Source organism: Trachypithecus francoisi, unplaced genomic scaffold (assembly GCF_009764315.1).
Source record: "Trachypithecus francoisi isolate TF-2019V2 unplaced genomic scaffold, Tfra_2.0 Lachesis_group16, whole genome shotgun sequence".
NCBI classification, from domain to species: domain Eukaryota; kingdom Metazoa; phylum Chordata; class Mammalia; order Primates; family Cercopithecidae; genus Trachypithecus; species Trachypithecus francoisi.
Window position 1 is genome coordinate 92,774,915 of NW_022681461.1, and position 21,431 is coordinate 92,796,345.

Sequence of the window (21,431 nt, forward strand, 5' to 3'; positions counted from 1 at the left end):
AAAATCAACTCGAGGCCTGGTGCAGTAGCTCATGCCTGAAATCCCAGCACTTTGGGAGGCCGAGGTGGGAGGATCACCTGAGGTCAGGAGTTTGAGATCAGCCTGGCCAACATGGGTGAAACCCCGTCTCTACTAAAAATACAAAAATTAGCCAGAGGCGTGGTGGTGCATGCCTGCAATCCCAGCTACTTGGGAGGCTTGAAGGAGAATCACTTGAGCCCGGGAGGCAGAGGTTGCACTGAGCTGAGATGGAGTACTCCTAGGCTGGGTGATGGAGGGAGACTCCGACTCAAAAAAAAAAAAAAAAAAAAATCAACTCCAGATGGTTCAAAGACTTAAATCTAAAACCTGAAACCATAAAAATTCTAGAACCTCAGAAAAACCCTTCTAGACATTGGCTTAAGCGAAGACTTCATGACCCAAGAACCCAAAAGTAAATGCAACAAAAACAAAGATAAACAGATGGAACTCAATTAAATTAAAAAGCTTCTGCACAGCAAAAGAAACAATCAGCAGAGTAAAAAGACAACCCACAGAGTGGGAGAAAATCTTTGCAACCTATACACCCAACAAAAGATCTTGTAGATCCAGGATCTACAAGAAACTCAAACAAATCAGCAAGAAAAAAACAATCCTATCAAAAAGTGCTCTAAGGACATGAATAGACAATTTTCAAAAGAAGATACACAAATGGCCAACAAACATATTAAAAAATGCTCAATATCACTAATGATCACAGAAATGCAAATCAAACCCACAGTGTGATAACACCTTACTCCTGTAAGAATGGCCATAATCAAAGTCAAAAAATAAAAGATGTTGGTGTGGATGTGGTGATCAGGAACACTTTACACTGCTGGTGGGAATGTAAACTAGTACAACCACTATGGAAAACAGTGTGGAGGGTCCTTAAAGAACTAAAAGTAGAACTATCATTTATTCCAGCAATCCCACTACTAGGTATCTACCCAGAGGAAAATAAGTCATTATATGAAAAAGATATTTGTAAACGCACATTTATAGCAGCACAATTTGCAATTGCAAAACTAATGGAACCAGCCCAAATGCCCATCAATGAGTGGATAAATTGAATTGTGGTATAACTGAGGTCAGGAGTTCTAGACCAGCCTGGCCAACATGGCGAAGCCCCATCTCTACTAAAAATACAAAAACTAGCTGGGTGTGGTGGCATGTGCCTGTAATCCCAGCTACATGGGAGGCTGAGACAGGAGAATGGCTTGAACTCGGGAGGCAGAGGTTGCAGTGAGCCGAAATCATGCCACTGCACTTCAGCCTGGGTGACAGAGGGAGATTCCGTCTCAAAAAAAAAAAAAAATGTGTGGTATATATACCTACCAGGGAATACTACTCAGCCATAAGGAACGAAAATAATGGCATTTGCAGCAACCGGAATATCATTATTCTAAGTGAAGTAACTCAGGAATGGAAAACAAAACATCGCATGTTCTCACTTGTAAATGGGAGCTAAGCTATAAGAATGCAAAGGCATAAGAATGACACAACAGACTTTGGGGACTCAGGGAAAAGGTGGGAGGGGGGTGAGGGATAAAAGACTACACATTGAGTACGGTGTACACCGCTCAAATGACAGGTGCACCAAAACCTTAGAAATCACCACTAAAGAATTTATGTAACCAACTACCACTTGTTCCCTAAAAACCTACTGAAGCCTGTAATCCCAGCACTTTGGGAGGCCGAGACGGGCGGATCACGAGGTCAGGAGATCGAGACCATCCTGGCTAACACGGTGAAACCCCGTCTCTACTAAAAAATACAAAAAAACTAGCCAGGCGTGGTGGTGGGCGCCTGTAGTCCCAGCTGCTCGGGAGGCTGAGGCAGGAGAATGGCGTGAACCCGGAAGGCGGAGTTTGCAGTGAGCTGAGATCCGGCCACTGCACTCCAGCCTGGGCGACAGAGCGAGACTCCGCCTCAAAAAGAAAAAAAGAAAAAAAAAAACAAAACCTACTGAAATAACAAATACCAAAAGTGCAAAAATATCCATTTCACAGCATGAGTTCCAGAGCTGCTCCAGTTTAATCAACCAATATAAGTATCATGCATCCTTAAAGATTATCTATGTAGACCAAAAGGGAGCCTGGTCTTGCCTAGTATAAAGTCTAGGATGACTAATACCAGTGTTGATCATAATCCTGAAGGACACAATCCCAAACACCATAATCCCAAATGTTGAAGTCCCAAAAGATCAAAATCCCTAAAATCACAAGCTGGACAACATAAAATTTCAAATTCTGGGGAAGGGATTAGTACGTTTTTGGTTGTAAACTAGATATTTGCATCATGTTATACAGAACTATTACCTTGCTATTGTCTTAAGTATGGTTTAAAGAGACACATCAGGGTGCCAAGTTGCCAATGAGCAGAATTGTGGACTTAATTTTAGGTGTCAATTTTACTGGATTAAGTATTTAGAAATCTGGCAAAGCATTATCTGGGTGTGTCTGTGAGGTTGTTTCTGGAGATTAGTTTGTAAGTCTGAGTGGGCTCAGTGGGGAAGATCTGCCTTCAATGTTGTTGGGTACCATCCAACAGGCGGTGTCCCAGAGAGAACAAATACAGAAGGCAATTGGTCTGTAAGAGCTAGGATAGATTTTTCCTCTTAAGATGGAGTTTCACTCTTGTTGCCCAGTCTGGGGAGCAATGGCATGATCTCAGCTCACCGCAACCTCTGTGTCCCAGGTTCAAGCTATTCTCTGCCTCAGCCTCCCAAGCAGCTGGGAGTACAGGCATGCGCCACCACGCCTGGCTAATTTTGTATTTTTAGTGGAGAAGGGTTTCTCCACGTTGGTTGGTCAGGCTGGTCTCAAACTCCTGACCTCAGGTGATCCGCTCGCCTCAGCCTCCCAAAGTGCTGGGATTACAGGCACGAGCCACCGCGTCCAGACTAGGACAGATTTTTCTTCTGGCGCCTTGGACATTAAAAATTTGACTCCATGACCACAATGTTGACTCTGTGTGTAAGCATTGTATGTGTGCATAAAAATGTTGAAAGTTCCTCAATAAATGAAGAGACGTCTGTTTTTTGTACACGTGCATTTGCGAAGAAGAAAACGTTCTGAAGACCTCATCTCTTTGGGAGACAATGCAGTGGTTAACGTAAGTTTTTGAACCATCTCATCAAGACTTCGGTTTTCTGTCACAGTATTACAGTTGACCACAGTTATAAAGCTAGGTGCCCACAATTACCAAGCATAGTGACAAGCATTTATACACTTCACTTTCTGACCTATTTCTTTATGAATATGTTTCATCTGCTCATCACCGTTATATCTGTGCAACTGTTGTTGGTATACCTGAGTGTTTACCTTGCAAAAATGTTACTATTCCCTATTTTATTGTGTAAAGTGGCCTATGAAATGTTCTGTCGTGTTGTTTCTCAAATAAATACGCTTTTAAAAATGTAAGTAAATTTTTGAAGAACGTTTAGCATTTCTTCCAGAGCTGTATTTTGGGATTTTGACCTTTTGGGATTGTGATTTTCAGAATTTTAGACTTTAGGGATTTTGATCTTTGGAGACTACAGTATTTTATTCAAAATTATGGTGTTCAGGACTGTCTTTTATGTCCCGAACCCAATCAACATATATTTAGTAATTTATTTTCTCTGCACTACTTTCTCTCTGGGTGAGGCATCATTGTACTGACCCCAGAAGCACTAAGTGATTTAAGAGGACAGTCTATTTTCTGTTTGGAAAAGAAAATTCAATACTAAAATCTTATATTAACAAAAAGTTTTGTTTTTTTTTTTTTAAATCAAACAAAGGCCGGGCGCGGTGGCTCAAGCCTGTAATCCAGCACTTTGGGAGGCCGAGACGGGCGGATCACGAGGTCAGGAGATCGAGACCATCCTGGCTAACACGGTGAAACCCCGTCTCTACTAAAAAATACAAAAAAATTAGCGGGCGAGGTGGCGGGCGCCTATAATCCCAGCTACTCGGGAGGCTGAGACAGGAGAATGGCGTGAACCCGGGAGCGGAGCTTGCAGTGAGCTGAGATCTGGCCACAGCACTCCAGCCTGGGTGGCAGAGCGAGACTCCGTCTCAAAAAAAAAAAAAAAAAAATCAAACAAAGTACATAAAATAAAGGTGGGTACAACTCTAAGTGATCACCAACCAGGGGATGTTTGGGATTTTTAGATGCATTAAAAGGGAATACAGAGAATATCCACCTGCAAATAAGATTGTATTTTTTTGCAACCCTATAATTTTCAAATGGCTCCCCAACACAGTCTTTGGTCAGGATAAGGGATTCTGCAGGCCTAGCCTTACCGTTCACATCAAATATAGGTGGAGGGATGCCATATTCTCCACATTTGGAGCTCTGTCAGGTTGCTCCCTTTCCACCAGTCCTATCCAGTGATACTGCAGACACAGGGTGAGGCAACAGGAGATATCATACTGATGCTGATCAGGAGAGGAAGAAGGTGCGATCTTACTTCCAGGATTTCACATTTGGAAGAATGCCTTGGGAGTGGTGGGTAGCCCAAAGTTCTTCCCATGAAAAGAAGCAGGCACAGGGCCCAGGACTCAGGCTCCATTTTGACCCAACGTTTATTGTCCTTTTACAACATGTCATTTTTTGGTTTAGAAACTGCTTGTGATTAGTTTTCCAACATTAACTCAAAAGCATGTAAAATAAATCAACCTACTCTCTATATAAACGTTTACCCAGTAACTGTGGCCCCTACCCGCCTACCCAGGTTGAATAGGGGGAAGGGAGGGCTCGGGCAGCATTGAGTCAAGTGCAGATGCTTTACTGTGGCAGGTGGCAGTAGCGCCTTGGTTTACACCCCACACAGGTGCCCTGCACTGTCCCAAACTACAACAGAAATGGCACAGGCCCAAGGCCCAATTCCCTGTTGGTAATTCACTCTCCACCTACCAAATGAAAATCGCTTTTATTTTTTCGCTTTTGTTTTGTATTTTTGCAACAGAAACCCCCTGTCCAGAGTCAGACTGTAGCTGAACTGTTCAGACTGAAGAATGGAGCAGGCTGTGGGCGCACCCCTGGTCCCTCTCCTGGGCAAGCGCCCCCACCCCCAGGGAACAAGGTCCGGGCAGGCCAGCTCATTGCATGCTGGCCACCACCACTTAGCCATACAGGTCATCGTCATTGTCTTCTGTGTATACACTGCCACCTGTGCCGCCTCCACTGCCCTGACTGGGGCCAGCTCCACCCTGGTTCCCTGAAGGGAATCTGTGTACAAGAGCAAAGCCAAAAAAGACGGTTAGGATAGAGCCTGTGTAAGATTTCCACAACTACCCCTCTAGCTTCCTTAGGACTCCCATTCCCTTTTTGGTGTAGGTCCCCAAAGTAACTTAAGCACTGTCTAAGGCTCCCAACCAAGTTACCTGAAGCTGCCAAAGCCCCGACTCTGCTGAAGGGTCTGGGCGAACATCTCGTACTTCCGAATGTCATTGTCACTGACAGAACGGCGCGCAAAGCGCATGGCTTCTTCAAAGTGATCTCGACGGATCTCAGGCACTGGATCATCCTCTTCTACCTCCTATAGTTGGTAAACACAGATCACTAGGGCTTAATACTTTAAAAGGAAATGCCAATGGCTTTCAGTGCTTACCACATTTGGATTACATCCTACCCAGTGGTCTCACTTTCAGAGACATATATACTCTTAAATATACCCAGAGTTTCCCAATGATTGCAATGCTACTACTGGAGCACATTATTGGGGCTGCTTATTCCCTTCATTCAAATTCTACTCTCTTCACAGCCCGGCTCAAAACCTATCTCTTCCATTGAGAGGCCAATTGCTGTGACTTATGAGACTGCTTCCTAGGATAAGTTCATCAGTAGTTTTAAGCTTTTATGGGAGAGAGAAGGACTGTCACAGACCCTTCAAAACAGAAAGAAAGCCATTTATTTGCTCATTCATTAAGTCCCACGTTTGGAACTTAATGAATTAATTAAGGGTAACACAAGACACAGTGGAAAACAAGTGAGATGACAGAGATCCTACCTTTATGGAGCTTACACACACATGAATTTGTCTTTTCATTTTGGGAGGTCTGTGGACCCCATCCCTTCCCCAACCATCAGGGATAGGTATATGGGTCTCATCTCAGTTCAAAACCTTGCTCTGCAGCTCACGCCTGTAATCTCAGCACTTTGAAAGCCCAAGGTGGGCGGATCACAAGGTCAGGAGATCGAGACCATCCTGGATAACACGGTGAAACCCCGTCTCTACTAAAAAAAACACAAAAAACTAGCCGGGCGTGGTGGCATGCACCTGTAGTCCCAGCTACTCGGGAGGCTGAGGCAGGAGAATGGCTTGAACCTGGGAGGCGGAGGTTGTAGTGAGCCGAGATCGTGCCACTGCACTTCGGTCTGGGCAACAGAGCAAGACTTTGTCTCAAAAAAAACAAAAACAAGAACAAAAACAAAAACCTTGCTCTGTTTGGTGCACTCTCATACTCTGATTTCCCTCATGGAGCTTGGTTCAGACTGAGAATGGAGCCTGCCCATCTCTTCTCGGCCTTACTTCAAATTGAATGGATTCATCTCAGTATTCTTTATCTTTGATGCCCTATTAACATTCTTCTGCCAGGCGCGGTGGCTCAAGCCTGTAATCCCAGCACTTTGGGAGGCCGAGACGGGCGGATCACGAGGTCAGGAGATCGAGACCATCCTGGCTAATACGGTGAAACCCCGTCTCTACTAAAAAATACAAAAAACTAGCCGGGCGAGGTGGTGGGCGCCTGTAGTCGCAGCTACTCGGGAGGCTGAGGCAGGAGAATGGCGTAAACCCGGGGGGCGGAGCTTGCAGTGAGCTGAGATCTGGCCACTGCACTCCAGCCTGGGTGACAGAGTGAGACTCCGTCTCAAAAAAAAAAAAAAAAAAAAAAAAAAACATTCTTCTCAGATGATCTTTCAACAACTTCTACTCTCAACTCTAGGGCATGGTGGTGGCTGCTGCCTGGCTCCCCATGAATGGCACATCTGGGGAAAGGATACAGACTCACCATTGCTGATGGGTTTGTCTGCCTCTCTCGTTCTCGCCTAATCTCACTTTCGATGGATTCACGGATGGCCAGCTTGCAAGCACGCTGGCAAATCTCTGTAAGGTCAGCTCCAGAGAAGCCATTAGTCATTTTAGCCAGGAACTCCAAGTCCACATCCTGAAAGAAGCAGCAGAACTACCTTAGCATTTAGCCTCTTCTCTCTTGAGATACACAGATCTTTGGGCCATCCAAGCACTCCCAACTAGTTTGCCCCTTCTTTGGCCACCCCATTTTATTCCTGATTCTAGATTATCTTAATACCCTCAAAAATTCTACCTTCCCTTTAGACCGACCCTAACCCCAAAGCAATCTTGTCCAGAACCCAAAGAGCACTCCATACCAGACTGAGGACTCATACAAGTCTCCCACAGCCCATGATCCTGCACCTGCCTTGGCAACTGGTGACTTGCGCAGGTTAGCCTTGAGGATGGCAACACGTGACTTCTCATCGGGAAGTGGGATGTAGATGAGCTGATCAAGACGGCCAGGTCTGAGGATGGCAGGATCAATGATGTCAGGCCGGTTGGTAGCGCCAATGATGAACACATTTTTTTTTGTGGACATGCCATCCATTTCTGTCAGGATCTGGTTGATGACTCGGTCAGCAGCCCCACCACCATCTCCAATGTTACCTCCACGAGCCTTGGCAATCGAATCCAGCTCATCAAAGAATAGCACACAGGGGGCAGCTTGGCGGGCCTGTAGGAGGAATGGATTGATTCAAGCATTAACAAAACAAGATCTCTCGGCCAAACGTGGTAGCTCACACCTGTATTCCCAGCACTTTGGGAGGCCAAGGTGGGAGGATCACTTGAGGCCAGAAATCCGAAACCAGCATGGCAACATACTGAGACTTCATCTCTACAAAAAATAAAAAATTAGCCAGATGTGGTGAAGCATGCCTGTAGTCCCAGCTACTCAGGAGGCTGCAGTAGAATGGCTTAAGCCCAGGTTTCAAGGTTACTGTGAACTATGACTGTACCACTGCCCTCCAGCCTGGGCAACAGAGCCAGACCCTGTCTCAATTTAAGAAAAAAAAAAAAGGGCCGGGCGCGGTGGCTCAAGCCTGTAATCCCAGCACTTTGGGAGGCCGAGACGGGCGGATCACGAGGTCAGGAGATCGAGACCATCCTGGCTAACACGGTGAAACCCCATCTCTACTAAAAATACAAAAAACTAGCCGGGCGAAGTGGCAGGCACCTGTAGTCCCAGCTACTCGGGAGGCTGAGGCAGGAGAATGGCGTGAACCCGGGAGGCGGAGCTTGCAGTGAGCTGAGATCCGGCCACTGCACTCCAGTCCGGGCGACAGAGCGAGACTCCGCCTCAAAAAAAAAAAAAAAAAAAAAACACCAGCTCTCTCACACCTCAGAAAGAAAATCAAGTGACTTGCTGTCCAGCTGAGCAGCCAGCAATAAGAATGTTTCAACCCTCTTAAAGAAAAACAGCCTCTATTCCTTGTCCCCAGGCAAATCAATAGATAGCTCAGCCTATTGTAGCTCACCTTGTCAAAGATTTCTCTGACATTGGCCTCAGACTCCCCAAACCACATGGTGAGCAGCTCAGGACCTTTGATGGAGATGAAGTTGGCCTGGCATTCATTAGCAATAGCTTTGGCCAACAAAGTTTTCCCACAGCCAGGAGGTCCATAGAATAGAACTCCCTTGGAGGGTGTCATGCCAAACTTCAGGAATTTGTCTGGGTGCTCCACAGGATACTAGGAGGAAAAGGAAAGAGGGTTCAAGGCTACCTCCACATTGTGAAAGAAACCTAACTAAACAGAAACATCTCCTCCATTACTTCATGGTGTACCCAATGGTATCAGATCCAGCTTCTCTAGAAGCAGACTCCTTAGTGCCTCAAACCTAAGAACACTAGGTTCCTAAGTCATGCTCTCACATCTCTTGCAGCAAACGTGTTGACACCCTGAGATCACCAAGGTCAATTACAATGTATTGAGGCAGTGACTCACCCTGGACCAAGTTACCCTACCTGGACCAGCTCCTGAAGCTCACGTTTGACATCCTCTAGGCCCCCGATGTCTTCCCAGGTTACCTGTGGCACCTCTACCACGGTTTCCCGCAGTGCTGATGGGTTACTCTGGCTCAAGGCCCACTAGAAAAGGAGGGAAAACTGGGGATGAGACTTACCAGGGGAGGGGTCAAAGCACATATGTGTGTACCTGAGGCAGGGGTGTGGTCCTTACCCGGAAGTCATCCATAGTAACTGCTAGAGAGTTCATGACCTCGGCATCAATGGTCTCATCCTCTAGGTCAATGAGATCCATCTTCTTGCGGATGGCTTGCAGAGCAGCCTCTGAGCACAGGGCTGCTAAGTCAGCACCCACATGCCCGTGAGTCTCATTGGCTACCTGCAGAGAAAGATCTATTTACTGTGCTGCCTCAAAGACCCAGTTGCCGCAGGAGGCTCAGAGACAATAGAATGCTTCCCCTGACTGCTATCCCTGCGTCCTCTGATTTCCTTGAATATATATACTAGCAATACCTTTATGGGCCGGGTTTTAAGTACTTAATCCTGGACTTGGGACCTAGAAATAAAGCTGCTCCAACAATTCTGATTTACTCTAAATGCAGCATCAAGTGAGAAAAATGCCAACTCCAATTTTCTGGATTTAATCTCAGATTACCTCCTTTCCCCTGTCCAGAAATAAAAACCCATCTCCTCACATCTAAACCTTATGTCTTTAGCCAGTTCCCAGCAACTGCCTAGAGATATTGTAACGCCTGGTCAGCCCTCATCATCACTTCACCTGTTCCAAGTCCACATCATCTGCCAGCTTCATGTTCTTGGTATGGATCTGAAGAATCTCTAAGCGTCCCGTAGCATCAGGAATTCCAATATCTACCTCCCTGTCAAAACGACCTGTGGGACAGTGCATGAACATAGACAGGGCTCGTTTCTAGTCCAGAGGTAAGAGACAAGCCTAGGGTGACCAACCATCTCAGCTAGCACAGGATTGTCCTAATGTTAGCACTGAGAAAGTCTCAACCCTGGGAAACCTTTCAGTCTCAGGAAAACCAGGGTGGATGGTCACTGTAGACAGGACGCAGGATAAAGGAAAAAGAACCCCAGATCCAATCACTGTGAAGGGCTTCAAGAGGATTAGGTGACTTAGATGAAGGAGAGAGGTAGGACCTAAGCAAGGACATGGTCAAAAGTATCTGGAGTCCTTACCAAATCGCCGTAGAGCTGGGTCAATGCTGTTGGGTCTGTTGGTTGCTGCCATGACAATCACATGTGCTCTCTGCTTTAGGCCATCCATGAGGGTCAACAACTGTGATACGATGCGCCGCTCCACCTCACCATGAGTCTGCCAGAACAGGATGTCTGGTCAGAAGTGAAGTCAGGGCCTTTCAACCCCCCACTATCCCTTCGGGTAAGCTCCTACTTTCTCTCTTTTGGGAGCGATGGCATCCAGCTCATCAATGAAGATGATGGCAGGAGCATTCTTCTCAGCCTCCTCAAAGGCTTTACGAAGGTTGCTCTCAGACTCACCAGCCAATTTGCTCATGATCTCAGGACCTGAAAGGATACAGAATGGAGGCAATAACAAAATGACAGTCTTTCCCATTTCCCCCCAAAAATCAGTTATCTTGCTTGTTTGGCCCAGAGACAGGTCCTGGGTGAAAAGGTGGTAACCTATGCCTACTTCTCAGATCCTCTACCAGCCATTATCCCAGGATAGCCACCAGGCAAGGCTGGAGAGAAGCCCAGGGACTCAGTATACTCTTCTCACAGTTGAACTAGAAGTGTAAATGTGACAAATGCTCTAGCCAGAGCAGGAGAGATGGCACACCACTAAATAGCATTCTCCAAGAGCCAGTGATTGAAGTTCATTTTCCCCAAACTCTCTCAAATCACTAAGCATTCACCCTTTGATTTCTCGTTCTAGCTTGCTCCTGCTCTTCAGTCTGTCCACAATCTTTCTCAAGGGGGGTAGGACAGGGAGCACCAGTGTAAAATATCTTCCCTTTGTTGCTCATCTGTCTGTAACATACCCAAGCAGAATATGCTAAAAAGGTGCAGGAGGGCATGGGTGCAAAAAGGATGTGACCATGAGTGCTCCAGCTCATGAGCCCAGTTCAAAATTGGGTCTAGCTAGACATAAGATGAACCAAGTATCTTACCATTGATCAAGAAGAAAAAGGCTCCAGTCTCATTTGCTACAGCTCGAGCAATCAGGGTCTTTCCTGTTCCAGGAGGTCCGTAAAGCAGGATTCCTCTAGGAGGCTGTGGACCAATGCAGAGTGGTGATTACGTTCCCACCTTCTCCCAAACCCTAAAACGGCTTAACTAGGGCTCCAGAGATGGGGAGAATCAGGCTTCAACCCTGACTATATTAAGAATAAGCCCTCAGCAGTAAATGCTAAACAGACGATTTACCTTAGGCCACAATCATTTCTATTACTAGCAGGGAAAATACTGCTAGAAAGTGGGCAATATTTATGATTGCAACTTGCATAGGAGACTAAGGGCAGAGAAACTCTAGTCCAAATGTATTTGAAGATACATGACTAGGGAAAGGCAAGAGGCCATTACACTAAGGGCTCGATTTTAGACAGACCAAGGGCTAAAGACTAGCTAAGCCATTTAAGAGAGCAGGGTCTATTTTCTTCATTGCCAGAGGATCACTCACTCCAATAACCATGCCCTCCAGAATTTATCACACTGGAATGGTGTTCCTTACAATCATCAATTTTCTTCTTTGACAATACCCTTTCTATGGCCCTATCCACAAGCAGAACATGTAAACTGTCCACAGAGAAGATGAATTTGTGTGACACCTACTAGAAAAATGAGTAACTTCATCTTCAGTGTGTTCCATGATATAGAAAAGATTGGGAAGCTACACTCTAGACCAATAGTTCTCAAATGTTTCAGACTCAAAACCCTTTAACACTCTGAAAATTTCCTTAACTTCCTTACTTCTATTGGGTGACATTGCTCTAGACAGGCTGGCAAACTATTGTGAGATTTGTTTTTACGGGGTCCATTGATACAATGATGGCTTTTATATTCTAAGAGTTGTGAAAAAAACCCATATATATGTGTGTGTTTTGTGTGCACACGCACACGACAGACAATTTAACTAGCCTACTCTGGTCTAGACCATCAGCTCTAATGAATTTAGAGCCTTAGGTAAACTAAAGGATATATTATTGCCCCTCTAATCCAAGGCAATAATGAAAGCCATGTATGAAAACAGTCCCAGGATTAGACACTGGATATTAATCACCACTTTAGACTTGATCCCAGAGCTCAGGATGCTCACCTTCACACCAATTGCCTTAAAGAGGGCAGGATGTCTCAGGGGCAGTTCCACCATCTCCTTTATCTGAGCTAGCTGCTTCCTGCAGCCACCAATGTCATCATACCCTACTTCATTCAAGGACTCTTCCTCATCCTGAATGTGGAAAAGATAAAGAAAGGAGAAGGCAAGAATATTATATCAGCAAAAGTTGAGTTTCTCTAAATCATTCCACTACCTAGTGTGCAAAAACCTAGCGTGTGAGCATATAAGATTCTCAATCCGGCATGGTGGCTCACATCTGTAATCTCAGCACTTTGGAAGGCAGAGGTGGGAGGACCGCTTGAGTCCAGGAGTTCCTGGGCAATACAGCAAGATCCCATCTCATTAAAAATTAAATTTAAAAAAGAAGATTCTCCTCTAAAGGGATCCAGCCTCAAAGAACAACCACAAAAATCCCAAGGCAAAGATTTCCAGCACAGTCCTTGCCTCTCACATTACTCGTAGTCTTACTGAGAAGGGGTCTCTAAAATCTGAAGCTGGAAACCCTGGGAATGGGCAGAGGCCTGAAGCCACCATCAGCTTTACTTCAAAAATGGTTTCAATCACTTATATATTTTGGATTCAGTCTAGGTTTTTGAAATTCCTGACATTAGGTACATCCAAGAAACAATTGGGCCCAGAAATGAATAGCTGGCAGGTCTCTCACCCTTGAAAGATGGTTAGTTCTCCAAAGAACACCCAGTCTCTTTTTTTTTTTTTTTTGTCACCCAGGCTGGAGAGAAGTGGTACAAACTCAGCTCACTGCAACCTCCAACTCCTGGGTTCAACCGATTCTCCTGCCTCAGTCTCCTGAGTAGCTGGGATTCCAGATGTGCACCACCAGGCCCGGCTAATTTTTGTATTTTTAGTAGAGACGGGGTATCACCATGTTGCCCAGGCTGGTCTCGAACACCTGACCTCAAGTGATCTGCCCACCTCAGCCTCCCAAAGTACTGGGATTACAGGTGTGAGCCACCGCAGCCGGCCGAGCACCCAGTCTTGACAGTTACCACATGATGCCACACTGAGTAATCATGAAATCAGATACTAGAATCAGGGAGAAAACTCACCTCTCGTTTGATAGGCTCTCCTTCGCAGTGGATCACTGTGTCTGGAGCAACAATGCAATAAGGGCTAGGATCTGTTTCCACCACTTTGAACTCCACGGCACGCATCCCACCACGGACAAGAAAAATGTCTCCTATGAGAGCAAGCAGTACAAGCACAGTTAGGGGTGTCAACTACAAGACAAAGTGAGAACTCATCAGACCCCGGGGTCAAAATGCCAAACTCATTAGATATTGCCCTATCTCTCCCCAACTCCACCTGTCTTAATAAGCAGCAGGTAAGAAGAGAAAGGTAAACTGTGAAGAGTCCCCCTAATGCTCAAGAGGTCAGTCAACAAAACCTGACATGTCAGAAGACTATCGAGTTCTGACTTCTGCCATGTAAGTAGCCCAAGTTTTCACTACAACCACCAATGGTAGAACTGTGCACTCTGGACCCTGACCCAGCCAAAATGGACCACCTTCTCCTTCAGAGATCCATAAAGATAGCTTACTCTCCCAGAACACAGAAGGGGAGAGATGGGAGCCAGGGAAGGATGGAGGAAAGGAGCAGGGTAAGACATATGAATATGTGTGCAGAGTTTGCATGCGTGTGTATACAAATATATGAAAATGAGTCTAGTGGCTGGGCACGGTGGTTCACCTGAGGTCGAGTTCAAGACCAGCCTGACCAACACAGTGACACCCCATCTCTACTAAAAATACAAAAATTAGCCGGGCGTGGTGGCAGACGCCTATAATCCCAGCTACTCGGGAGGCTGAGGCAGGAGAACTGCTTGAACCCAGGAGGTGGAGGTTGCAGTGAGCCAAGACTGGACGATTGCACTCCAGCCTGGGGGACAGAGCGAGACTCTGTCTCAAAAAAAAAAAAAAGAAAAGAAAATGAGACTAGGCATGATGGCTCATGCCTGTAATCCCAGCACTTTGGGAGGCCATGGCAGGTGGATCACTTGAGCCCAGCAGTTTGAGACCAGCATGGGCATCACATTGAGATCTCGTTTCTTTTTTTTTTTTTTTGAGACAGAGTCTTGCTCTGTCACCCAGGCTGGAGTACAGTGGCCTGGTCTTGGCTCACTGCAACCTCCACCTCTTGGGTTCAAGCCATTCTTGTGCCTCAGACCCCCAGGTAGCTGGGATTACAGGTTCCCACAATGGGGTTTTGCCATGTTGGCCAGGCTGGTCTCGAACTCCTGGCCTCAAGTGATCCACCCGCCTCAGCCTCCCAAATTGCTGGGGTTATAGGTGTGAGCCACAGTGCCCAGCTGACCCCATCTCTTAAAAAATAAATAAATAAATACAGGAGAAAAGCATAAAAGATTAAAAAAAAAAAAAAAGAAAACGAGACGAAGATGTTCCAGGGTTTATTCCCTACAGTCAATAATCCTTAAGCTCAGAATTAGCTCTCACCTTTCCGAATGGGTCGATAAGCTTCCAGGAAGTACGGCTTAAGGTATACCTCAAAGAGATTACCAGTAATGCCTTCCACCGTGTCATCAATGGGCAGCACGTGGATACGTTTGCCGTACTTCACATCAGGGCATGGCTGGATGCTGAGGATGACAAGCAGACTCCATATTACCAACCACACTTCGGGCCCAAGCACTGGGTGTCCAAAAGGGCCTGGCACAGATAGCTGATAGTAAGTGAAAAAGAAAAGGCAGGATGGCTTTAGGTGAAGAGAGGAAGGAGAACACGGTGGAAGTGAGGGCAAAGGAACAGCCCCACTCACTTCTAATCAGTGAGCCAAAATCAAGAGCCACACATTTAGAAACCCCACAAAGATATGCAAAGTCTTCAGTGAGATATCCAAGGATGATCCCCTTCTAGCTAATACTGGTGACCCAATATTCCAAGGGAAGGTCTTAAGCTAACAATTGTCAGAGTCAGTGAAACAGAAGTGAAAAAAAACAAAATTATCTCAGCCAGGTGTTCAGAACACCTTGAGGAAGTGACTAAGCACCCCCAAGAAAAAAGCTACATGAAACTTAGACTCCATCAAAAAGAATCAAAAGCCTGAGATGATCCTGGCCAGCTGATGGCTGGTTGGGTAGGAGTGGCTAGAGATGACTCCAAGATGGGGTAATCTCTTGCCTAAAATTATGCAATAACAAGCAAAATCACTCACATTGAGAACTATTCTGGGTCTGGCTCCAACTATTCCTCTCTCCCGGGTTCACTTAGGGGCTTAAAAGGCCTGCTAGCAGCTCACCTTCCATGTCCATATCCCCACCTCATTCCAACCCCAACACAAGCTATTAACTGGACATACTAGTAAGTAGTGAGGAGGTTATTTGGCAGATACATACACACCCTCGAGTGGTATCCTAAGCTAGGCTATAAGTATGATAAATTACACTTCTAGTAGGAAAAAATAAAGGCACCAAGAAAGTTACAGGAATGCCAATTTGTCTCAAGGGACCTGCAGAAATGGATTTTGAAGTCCCAGGAAGGCAGAACCAAAACCTAAAGACAATAGTGAAGCATAAGTCTTCCCATGACCAGGAGGCTTCCTGCATCGAGAAGACCAGGAGGCTTCCTGCATCGACAGGTTCCAAGAACTTGGTCCTCCCTGTAATACAAGGGTACTGTCTGTAATGCAGGCTATATCTGGCCTCCCATCCATGTGGAGCCAAAAACCCCACACACCTGATGACATCCCCTAGGCGTACACGAAGGTTATTCCGAACAACTCTATTCATCCGAATCTTCTCATCAGAACAAGTGTCATCAGAAAGGACGATGCAAACAGCTTCTCGTCTCTTCTTTCCTTTCAGCAACACTGTGTCACCTCGGAACAACTGCAATTCATCCATCTTGGGCTGAGGAAAGAAAGTTAAGGCCTTTGGGTCACTGGGCAGAAGGGGAGTAAGCAACAGCCCTGGAGATTGGGATTCCCAGTAAACCCCACTCTATCTGCAGTCTGCAAACAGAAATATCTGCAAAATGAGAAAAGAAACCTGGGCAAATCCCTCAAGTAAGTGCAGTGAAGAAAGACTAGTCTGTGGCCCCAGCTTACCTGGGACAAGGACACCACACTGTTGTCCTCATTGATGGCTTCATCAACAATTAACCGATTGGGACGGTTCTTCTGTTTGAGAATGGCTGTTGATAGGTCATCACCTTTTGAACTAGAAGCAGGAAATGGAGTCAGTCCCAGTAGATACTCCTGCCCCAAGGGCCTCACCAGTCTCTAAAACTCATACTTAGGAAAGAAACAGTGAATAGATGAAGCTGTTCCTAGACCAGAGAGCTCGGATGAAGGAAAGGCAGCCAAGGTCACGAGGAGGAGTATCTAGTATACATATTACAATACCCATTCCAGCAGCTCCTGGTATTTTGAGCATCAGTGTCCCAGGTATAAGGCTCCAAGTAAGTGATCCTGCCCCAAGAAGACATAATAGAAGTGGAGACTGAATAGTTATTAGAGAAATAAAAATAGTCTTAGACTTATAGAAGAGTTGTTAAGAGCGGGAACTCTATAATAGTCAGACCCATTGGGTCTGAATTCCAATTCTGCCACTGCTTAACTGTGATCTTGGGCAAGTTACCTAATCTCTGAACTTTGATGTCCTCCTCTATAAAAGAGAGACTATAACACTTACCTCAGAGGCTTATTGTCTTAAGGGAGATAATGAATGTAAAATGCTTAACATAATAGCTGGCACATGGTATTAACAGTCACCATGATTAACAGTATAAAGCATAAGCTAACTTTCCAGGGAATGAAGTAAGCCAGACAACTTCCCTTGAGGCTCAGGGAGCTCTCAAGTTCTACCAAGCAAGCCTGGGGACAATGAAGCAGAATTACTGGCACTACCCTCCTTATAGGCTAAACCTACTGATGCCAGGGCATTCCATAGTACCAAAGGAATGCCAAGCATAAAGACCATCATATTTGGAAACAACACTAACAGACATGAAACCGCCAGAAAGAGGCTCAAGGTCAAAAGGAACTTCACAGTAATTTCTGCAAAAGCACACAATTCCATAAAGTTGGCTCAAAAAACCAAAACCAAGAAATGCTGAAACATGGGGCAAATACAAATCCCTCTCACCCAAATCAAAGTTGACTGGGTCTATACTCAGTTTGTTATTTCCTACAAGACAGGGTCATTCACCAGACAGTGACACCAACTTATTACCTAGCCCATCTCCAGCTGTCACTTAGTAGACTCAAGTTCTCTTTTTTTTTTTTTGAGATGGAGTTTCATTCTTGTTGAACAGGCTGGAATGCAATGAAGCGATCTCAGCTAACTGCAACCTCTGCTCTGCCTCCCGGCTCAAGTGATTCTCCTGTCTCAGCCTTCCCAGTAGCTGGGATTACAGGCATGCGCCACCACGCCCAGCTAATTCTGCATTTTTACTAGAGATGGGGTTTCACCATCTTGGTCAGGCTGGTCTCGAACTCCTGACCTCAGGTGATCTGCCCACCTCGGCCTCCCAAAGTGCTGGGACTACAGGCGTGAGCCACCGCGCCCAGCACTCTCTCTCTTTTTTTTAAGAGCTGCCTCCTGTTAGTAAGGCTCAGGAAAACATAAGCATTAACCAAAGTAGGAAGGCTAGACAATGAAGGAAGCCAAGAAAATAAATTTTTAAAAGGAATTTCTTCATTCAACAAATTCATGAGTGTCAATTATGTGCCAGGCATTGTTCTAAGGGCTGGGGATACTGCAGTCAACAAAACAACACAAAATAGTATTCCCATTGGAAATATCCTCACAATTTCCAAGACACTGTGCTCAGCTAGGAAGCTGTGGGGTTCTTACATCTCTGGGTCCTGATACACCCAAGAGAAAAACAAACCCCATTCATCGAACAAAATGGTAGGCCTTCTGCTAACCCTCACACATAGGCTGCATTTTTAACCACTGCCTCTAAACTAGTTTCTAACGACAGTTTCCTCTGCTCAAATTTGCTTCCCCCATTCCAAAAGTGTGCCACTCTAGGCACGATGCTGCTGAGTAGGTAGACTTTTCCAATGCTTATCAACACACTGGAAGCCAAGCATGCTCAATGCGACAGCTGAGAGCAATGTAAACCCATGAGCTCTCCCACTCCTGTCCCATCAAAATACTCTTTCAGGGGTTGCCATCTTCTTGCTTGACTTATAGAACTGGGACTGGAGAAAAATAAAATGCCAGATGCCTCTAGTCATCATAGTTTTTTATTTTTTGAAACAGAGTCTCCCTGTTGCCCAGGCTGGAGTGCAGTGGCGCCATCTCCCTCACTGTAACCTCTGCCTCCCTGGGTTCGAGTGATTCTCCTGCCTCAGCCTCCAGAGTGGCTGGGACTACAGGTGTGCGCCACCACCATGCCTGGCTAATTTTTGCATTTTAAGAGAGATGGGGCTTCTCCTTGTTGCCCGGGTTGGTCTTGAACTCCCGACCTCAGGTGATCTGCCTGCCTCGGCCTCCCAAAATGCTGGGATTACAGGCCTGAGCCACTGTGACCAGCCAATAGTTTGTATTTTAATCTCAAAGTTGCATCCTAGGAAAACCTCCATTCTGCCTACCATCCCGTTAGGATGGGGATAGCCAGGACTCTGGCTCTGGAGATGAGTGGTATGCCCTTTTCTTAAGGTAAAGCCTCTAATTCCCCATCTATCTAGTGAGATCAGAGGTGTTAATCTCTAAAACAGTGAATTCGGCCTGACCATGGGCCAACAGCAGTTCTGGACACTCTTTGGGACCATTCTCCACTGTCTTCTGTATGAGTCAATCCCTTTCCAGAACTGCACAGGGGACTCCAAGGGACTTGGAGGGGGTTCAGCTAAGAGTCATCAGGGTGACCAAGAAGTTAGAAACAGCTGGTGATTCCAGGTTCCAAGAATTTTAGATCTTTACTTTTGAAAATAAAGGCTGACTGCATATAAACCAAAAGAACACTTTCAGAATAAGTGACCCTTTTAAATAAGCAACTGAGTAATACTTTATCCCAATTCAGAAACTTGAGAAAAAGGAACACACTTCAAAAAACTACTCTCTTCAAGGAAGGAAGGTAATTTGCATAGAAGAGTTTCCTTGGGCTGGTTGTTTTTTTTTTTTTTTTAGCCTCTAAAAGCTCTATTCTAAATTGAATCGGCTGAGGTAGGTAGCCAAGTTTTATCTGACGCTTTCCTGGAGGATGGAGGTGGGGTCAGAAAGCCCCAGAGCCCGGATAATTTCTCAATACAGCTAGCTGGGGGAAGCGGTGCGCGCACGTTTGTTTTTGAAGAGTTAGTGCAACTCAAAACTGCACACCACGAAAGCTGGAAATCTGGAAAGGCGCACAAAACACGAACTGAGATTCCAACTTTAGCAAGAAGCTAAAATGTTAAACAAAAATTCTTTTCTCCCCACCCACTAATCATAACATTAAGGAAAACTGGCTCAAACTTTCTAGTATGAACAACAGGCCTAAAGTAAGAACACCAGAAGCGAAAGGTAGGGCTCGCCCTCTCCCTAAGAGTCCCTCACTACTCAGATCACACACAGAGGATGCCCACCTTGTACCGGCCGACATGGCTCCAAAAAGGCGGCTGTGAGCTTCCCTGAGCTCGCCCGGCCTTCCCCGACCCCGGCCTCCGCCTCGGTGGCAGCGCTCCTGAGGCCTTCACATGGCGCAAAGTCCACGCCCACTGGGCCCGGTTGGGGCCTCGGGCTCGTGGGGCCCGCTCTCTCCAGGGACCTAAGGCCTTCGGCGGGTGGTAGGCAGGTCTGCAGACTGGCGCCCCAAGGCCTCGGGGTTCCGCGCCGGCGGTGTGGGCCGGAAGACCTCGTCAGGCCCGGACGGCCATTCCAAGAGAGCCAATCGGGCGGGCCGGGGCCTGCATGACACAGCACGATCCGGCCCCAGGCTCCGACCCGGGCCCAACGCAAGCCCCGCCTAGGGGGCGCGCGGGTGCGCAGCTGGCCCAGCCGGGCCTGCCGGGTCCACGGCCCCTCACTCGCTCCCTAGTTCCCCTTCCCTCTTTCCTGGTCTCCACCTCTCTGACGCGCCCACGGCCAGGCCCCGCCAGGCCTACCCAGCGCCGCGGGTCCCGGTGCGCGCCGCCGCAGCAAGCGGACGGCGCGCGCACACTCACTCGGCTCCAGAAGCCATGGCGCGCGCCTCTCCCGGCCGGCGGCTGTGGCGGCCCGCGGGTAACGGCTACGAGCGGTGGCAAGCGACCGACTGGGCCGGGGCTCGGCTCTCCCAGGCGGTGGGCGAGCAGCGGCGACAAACCCGCAAGCAGCTTCCTTCTCGCTTGCTCCCACCAGCAGCGAGGCGTCGGGCGAACAACGCTGGCTCCTGATCCGCGAGGTGGCAGTGGCACCGGCAGCGACGACTCAAACGACGGCCGCAGACGCTTCGCTGAGACTGAGCCGAGAAGAGCCGAATCATCGGAAGGGAAGCTGCTCCCACCTCAGCCAATCAGCGTCTGCCCTGCGGACTCTCGCCCGCCTCTCCGTGCCTCTCCCCAGCAACCCGCAGACCGCAACCAATCAGGAAATTCGCTTGCGGCCTGGCTCCCGCCTCAGTGATGCGACACGCCTAGTAACGCCACGTCAATTGGCCGCAACGCTACGCTTCCTCGACGGATTGGAATTCTCAGCCAATCAACGAAAGGAATAGGGCGAGATCGACTTGTGAAAGGAGACCCTTTAATCCCTTAGAGGCGGACTCTCCCACTTGGCTCCAGTTCATTGGCTCCGGAGTTTATCCTCCTAGAAGAACGTGGCACAATAGACTGAACCCTTGTATTAGTCTAGTCCTGTTGTGGTAACCTATACATCCATCTTTTCCCAAAACCTGGGGATCCTCTAAGACGCCATCACCACCCTGACCCTTCTTGCTCCTTTCCAACGCTGCCTCCAACCACCCCTACTCTGAACTTTGTGACTAGCACCCCACTCCTACCCCATTGTCACTGCACCCTCTGGTAACCCCAATCCCACACCTTTGCAGTTTCTCAGTGCTTGTGCCTTTCTTCCTCCCGTCATTAATATTAATACATTATAATAAGGCACTCAAATCCAG

The 21,431-nt window shown here is 47.0% G+C and overlaps 1 protein-coding gene across 4 annotated transcripts; it reads right to left on the reverse strand.

Moving 5' to 3' along the window:
• Positions 1–4,568: 4,568 nt before the first annotated feature.
• On the reverse strand, positions 4,569–21,391 carry VCP (valosin containing protein). 4 transcript variants are annotated; one of them, XM_033238200.1, is made up of 17 exons: positions 20,497–21,391; positions 16,450–16,561; positions 16,080–16,252; positions 14,841–14,983; positions 13,437–13,567; positions 12,349–12,480; positions 11,204–11,306; positions 10,465–10,598; positions 10,251–10,386; positions 9,826–9,938; positions 9,262–9,426; positions 9,048–9,170; positions 8,560–8,772; positions 7,449–7,757; positions 7,020–7,175; positions 5,391–5,545; positions 4,569–5,235 (listed from the first exon to the last, which is right to left on the reverse strand). In XM_033238200.1, the coding sequence occupies exons 1-17, from the start codon at positions 20,511–20,513 to the stop codon at positions 5,130–5,132; spliced, it is 2,421 nt and encodes an 806-aa protein (XP_033094091.1). In that variant the 5' UTR covers positions 20,514–21,391; the 3' UTR covers positions 4,569–5,129. The 4 variants fall into 4 exon arrangements, with proteins under 4 accessions (XP_033094091.1, XP_033094092.1, XP_033094093.1 ...); XM_033238201.1 differs by lacking the exon at positions 20,497–21,391 and adding an exon at positions 19,918–20,435 and having other exon boundaries at positions 4,572–5,235; XM_033238203.1 differs by lacking the exons at positions 4,569–5,235; positions 5,391–5,545 and adding an exon at positions 6,520–6,591 and having other exon boundaries at positions 6,909–7,175.
• Between the last annotated feature and the right edge of the window lie 40 nt (positions 21,392–21,431).

Excerpts from the sequence above, each read along its gene's own strand:
- VCP (XM_033238200.1), bottom strand. Across the intron at positions 5,546-7,019 it reads AGACAAACCCATCAGCAATG|GAGGTAGAAGAGGATGATCC; the intron begins GTGAGTCTGTAT and ends TACCAACTATAG. Across the intron at positions 5,236-5,390 it reads CGGGGCTTTGGCAGCTTCAG|ATTCCCTTCAGGGAACCAGG; the intron begins GTAACTTGGTTG and ends TCTTGTACACAG.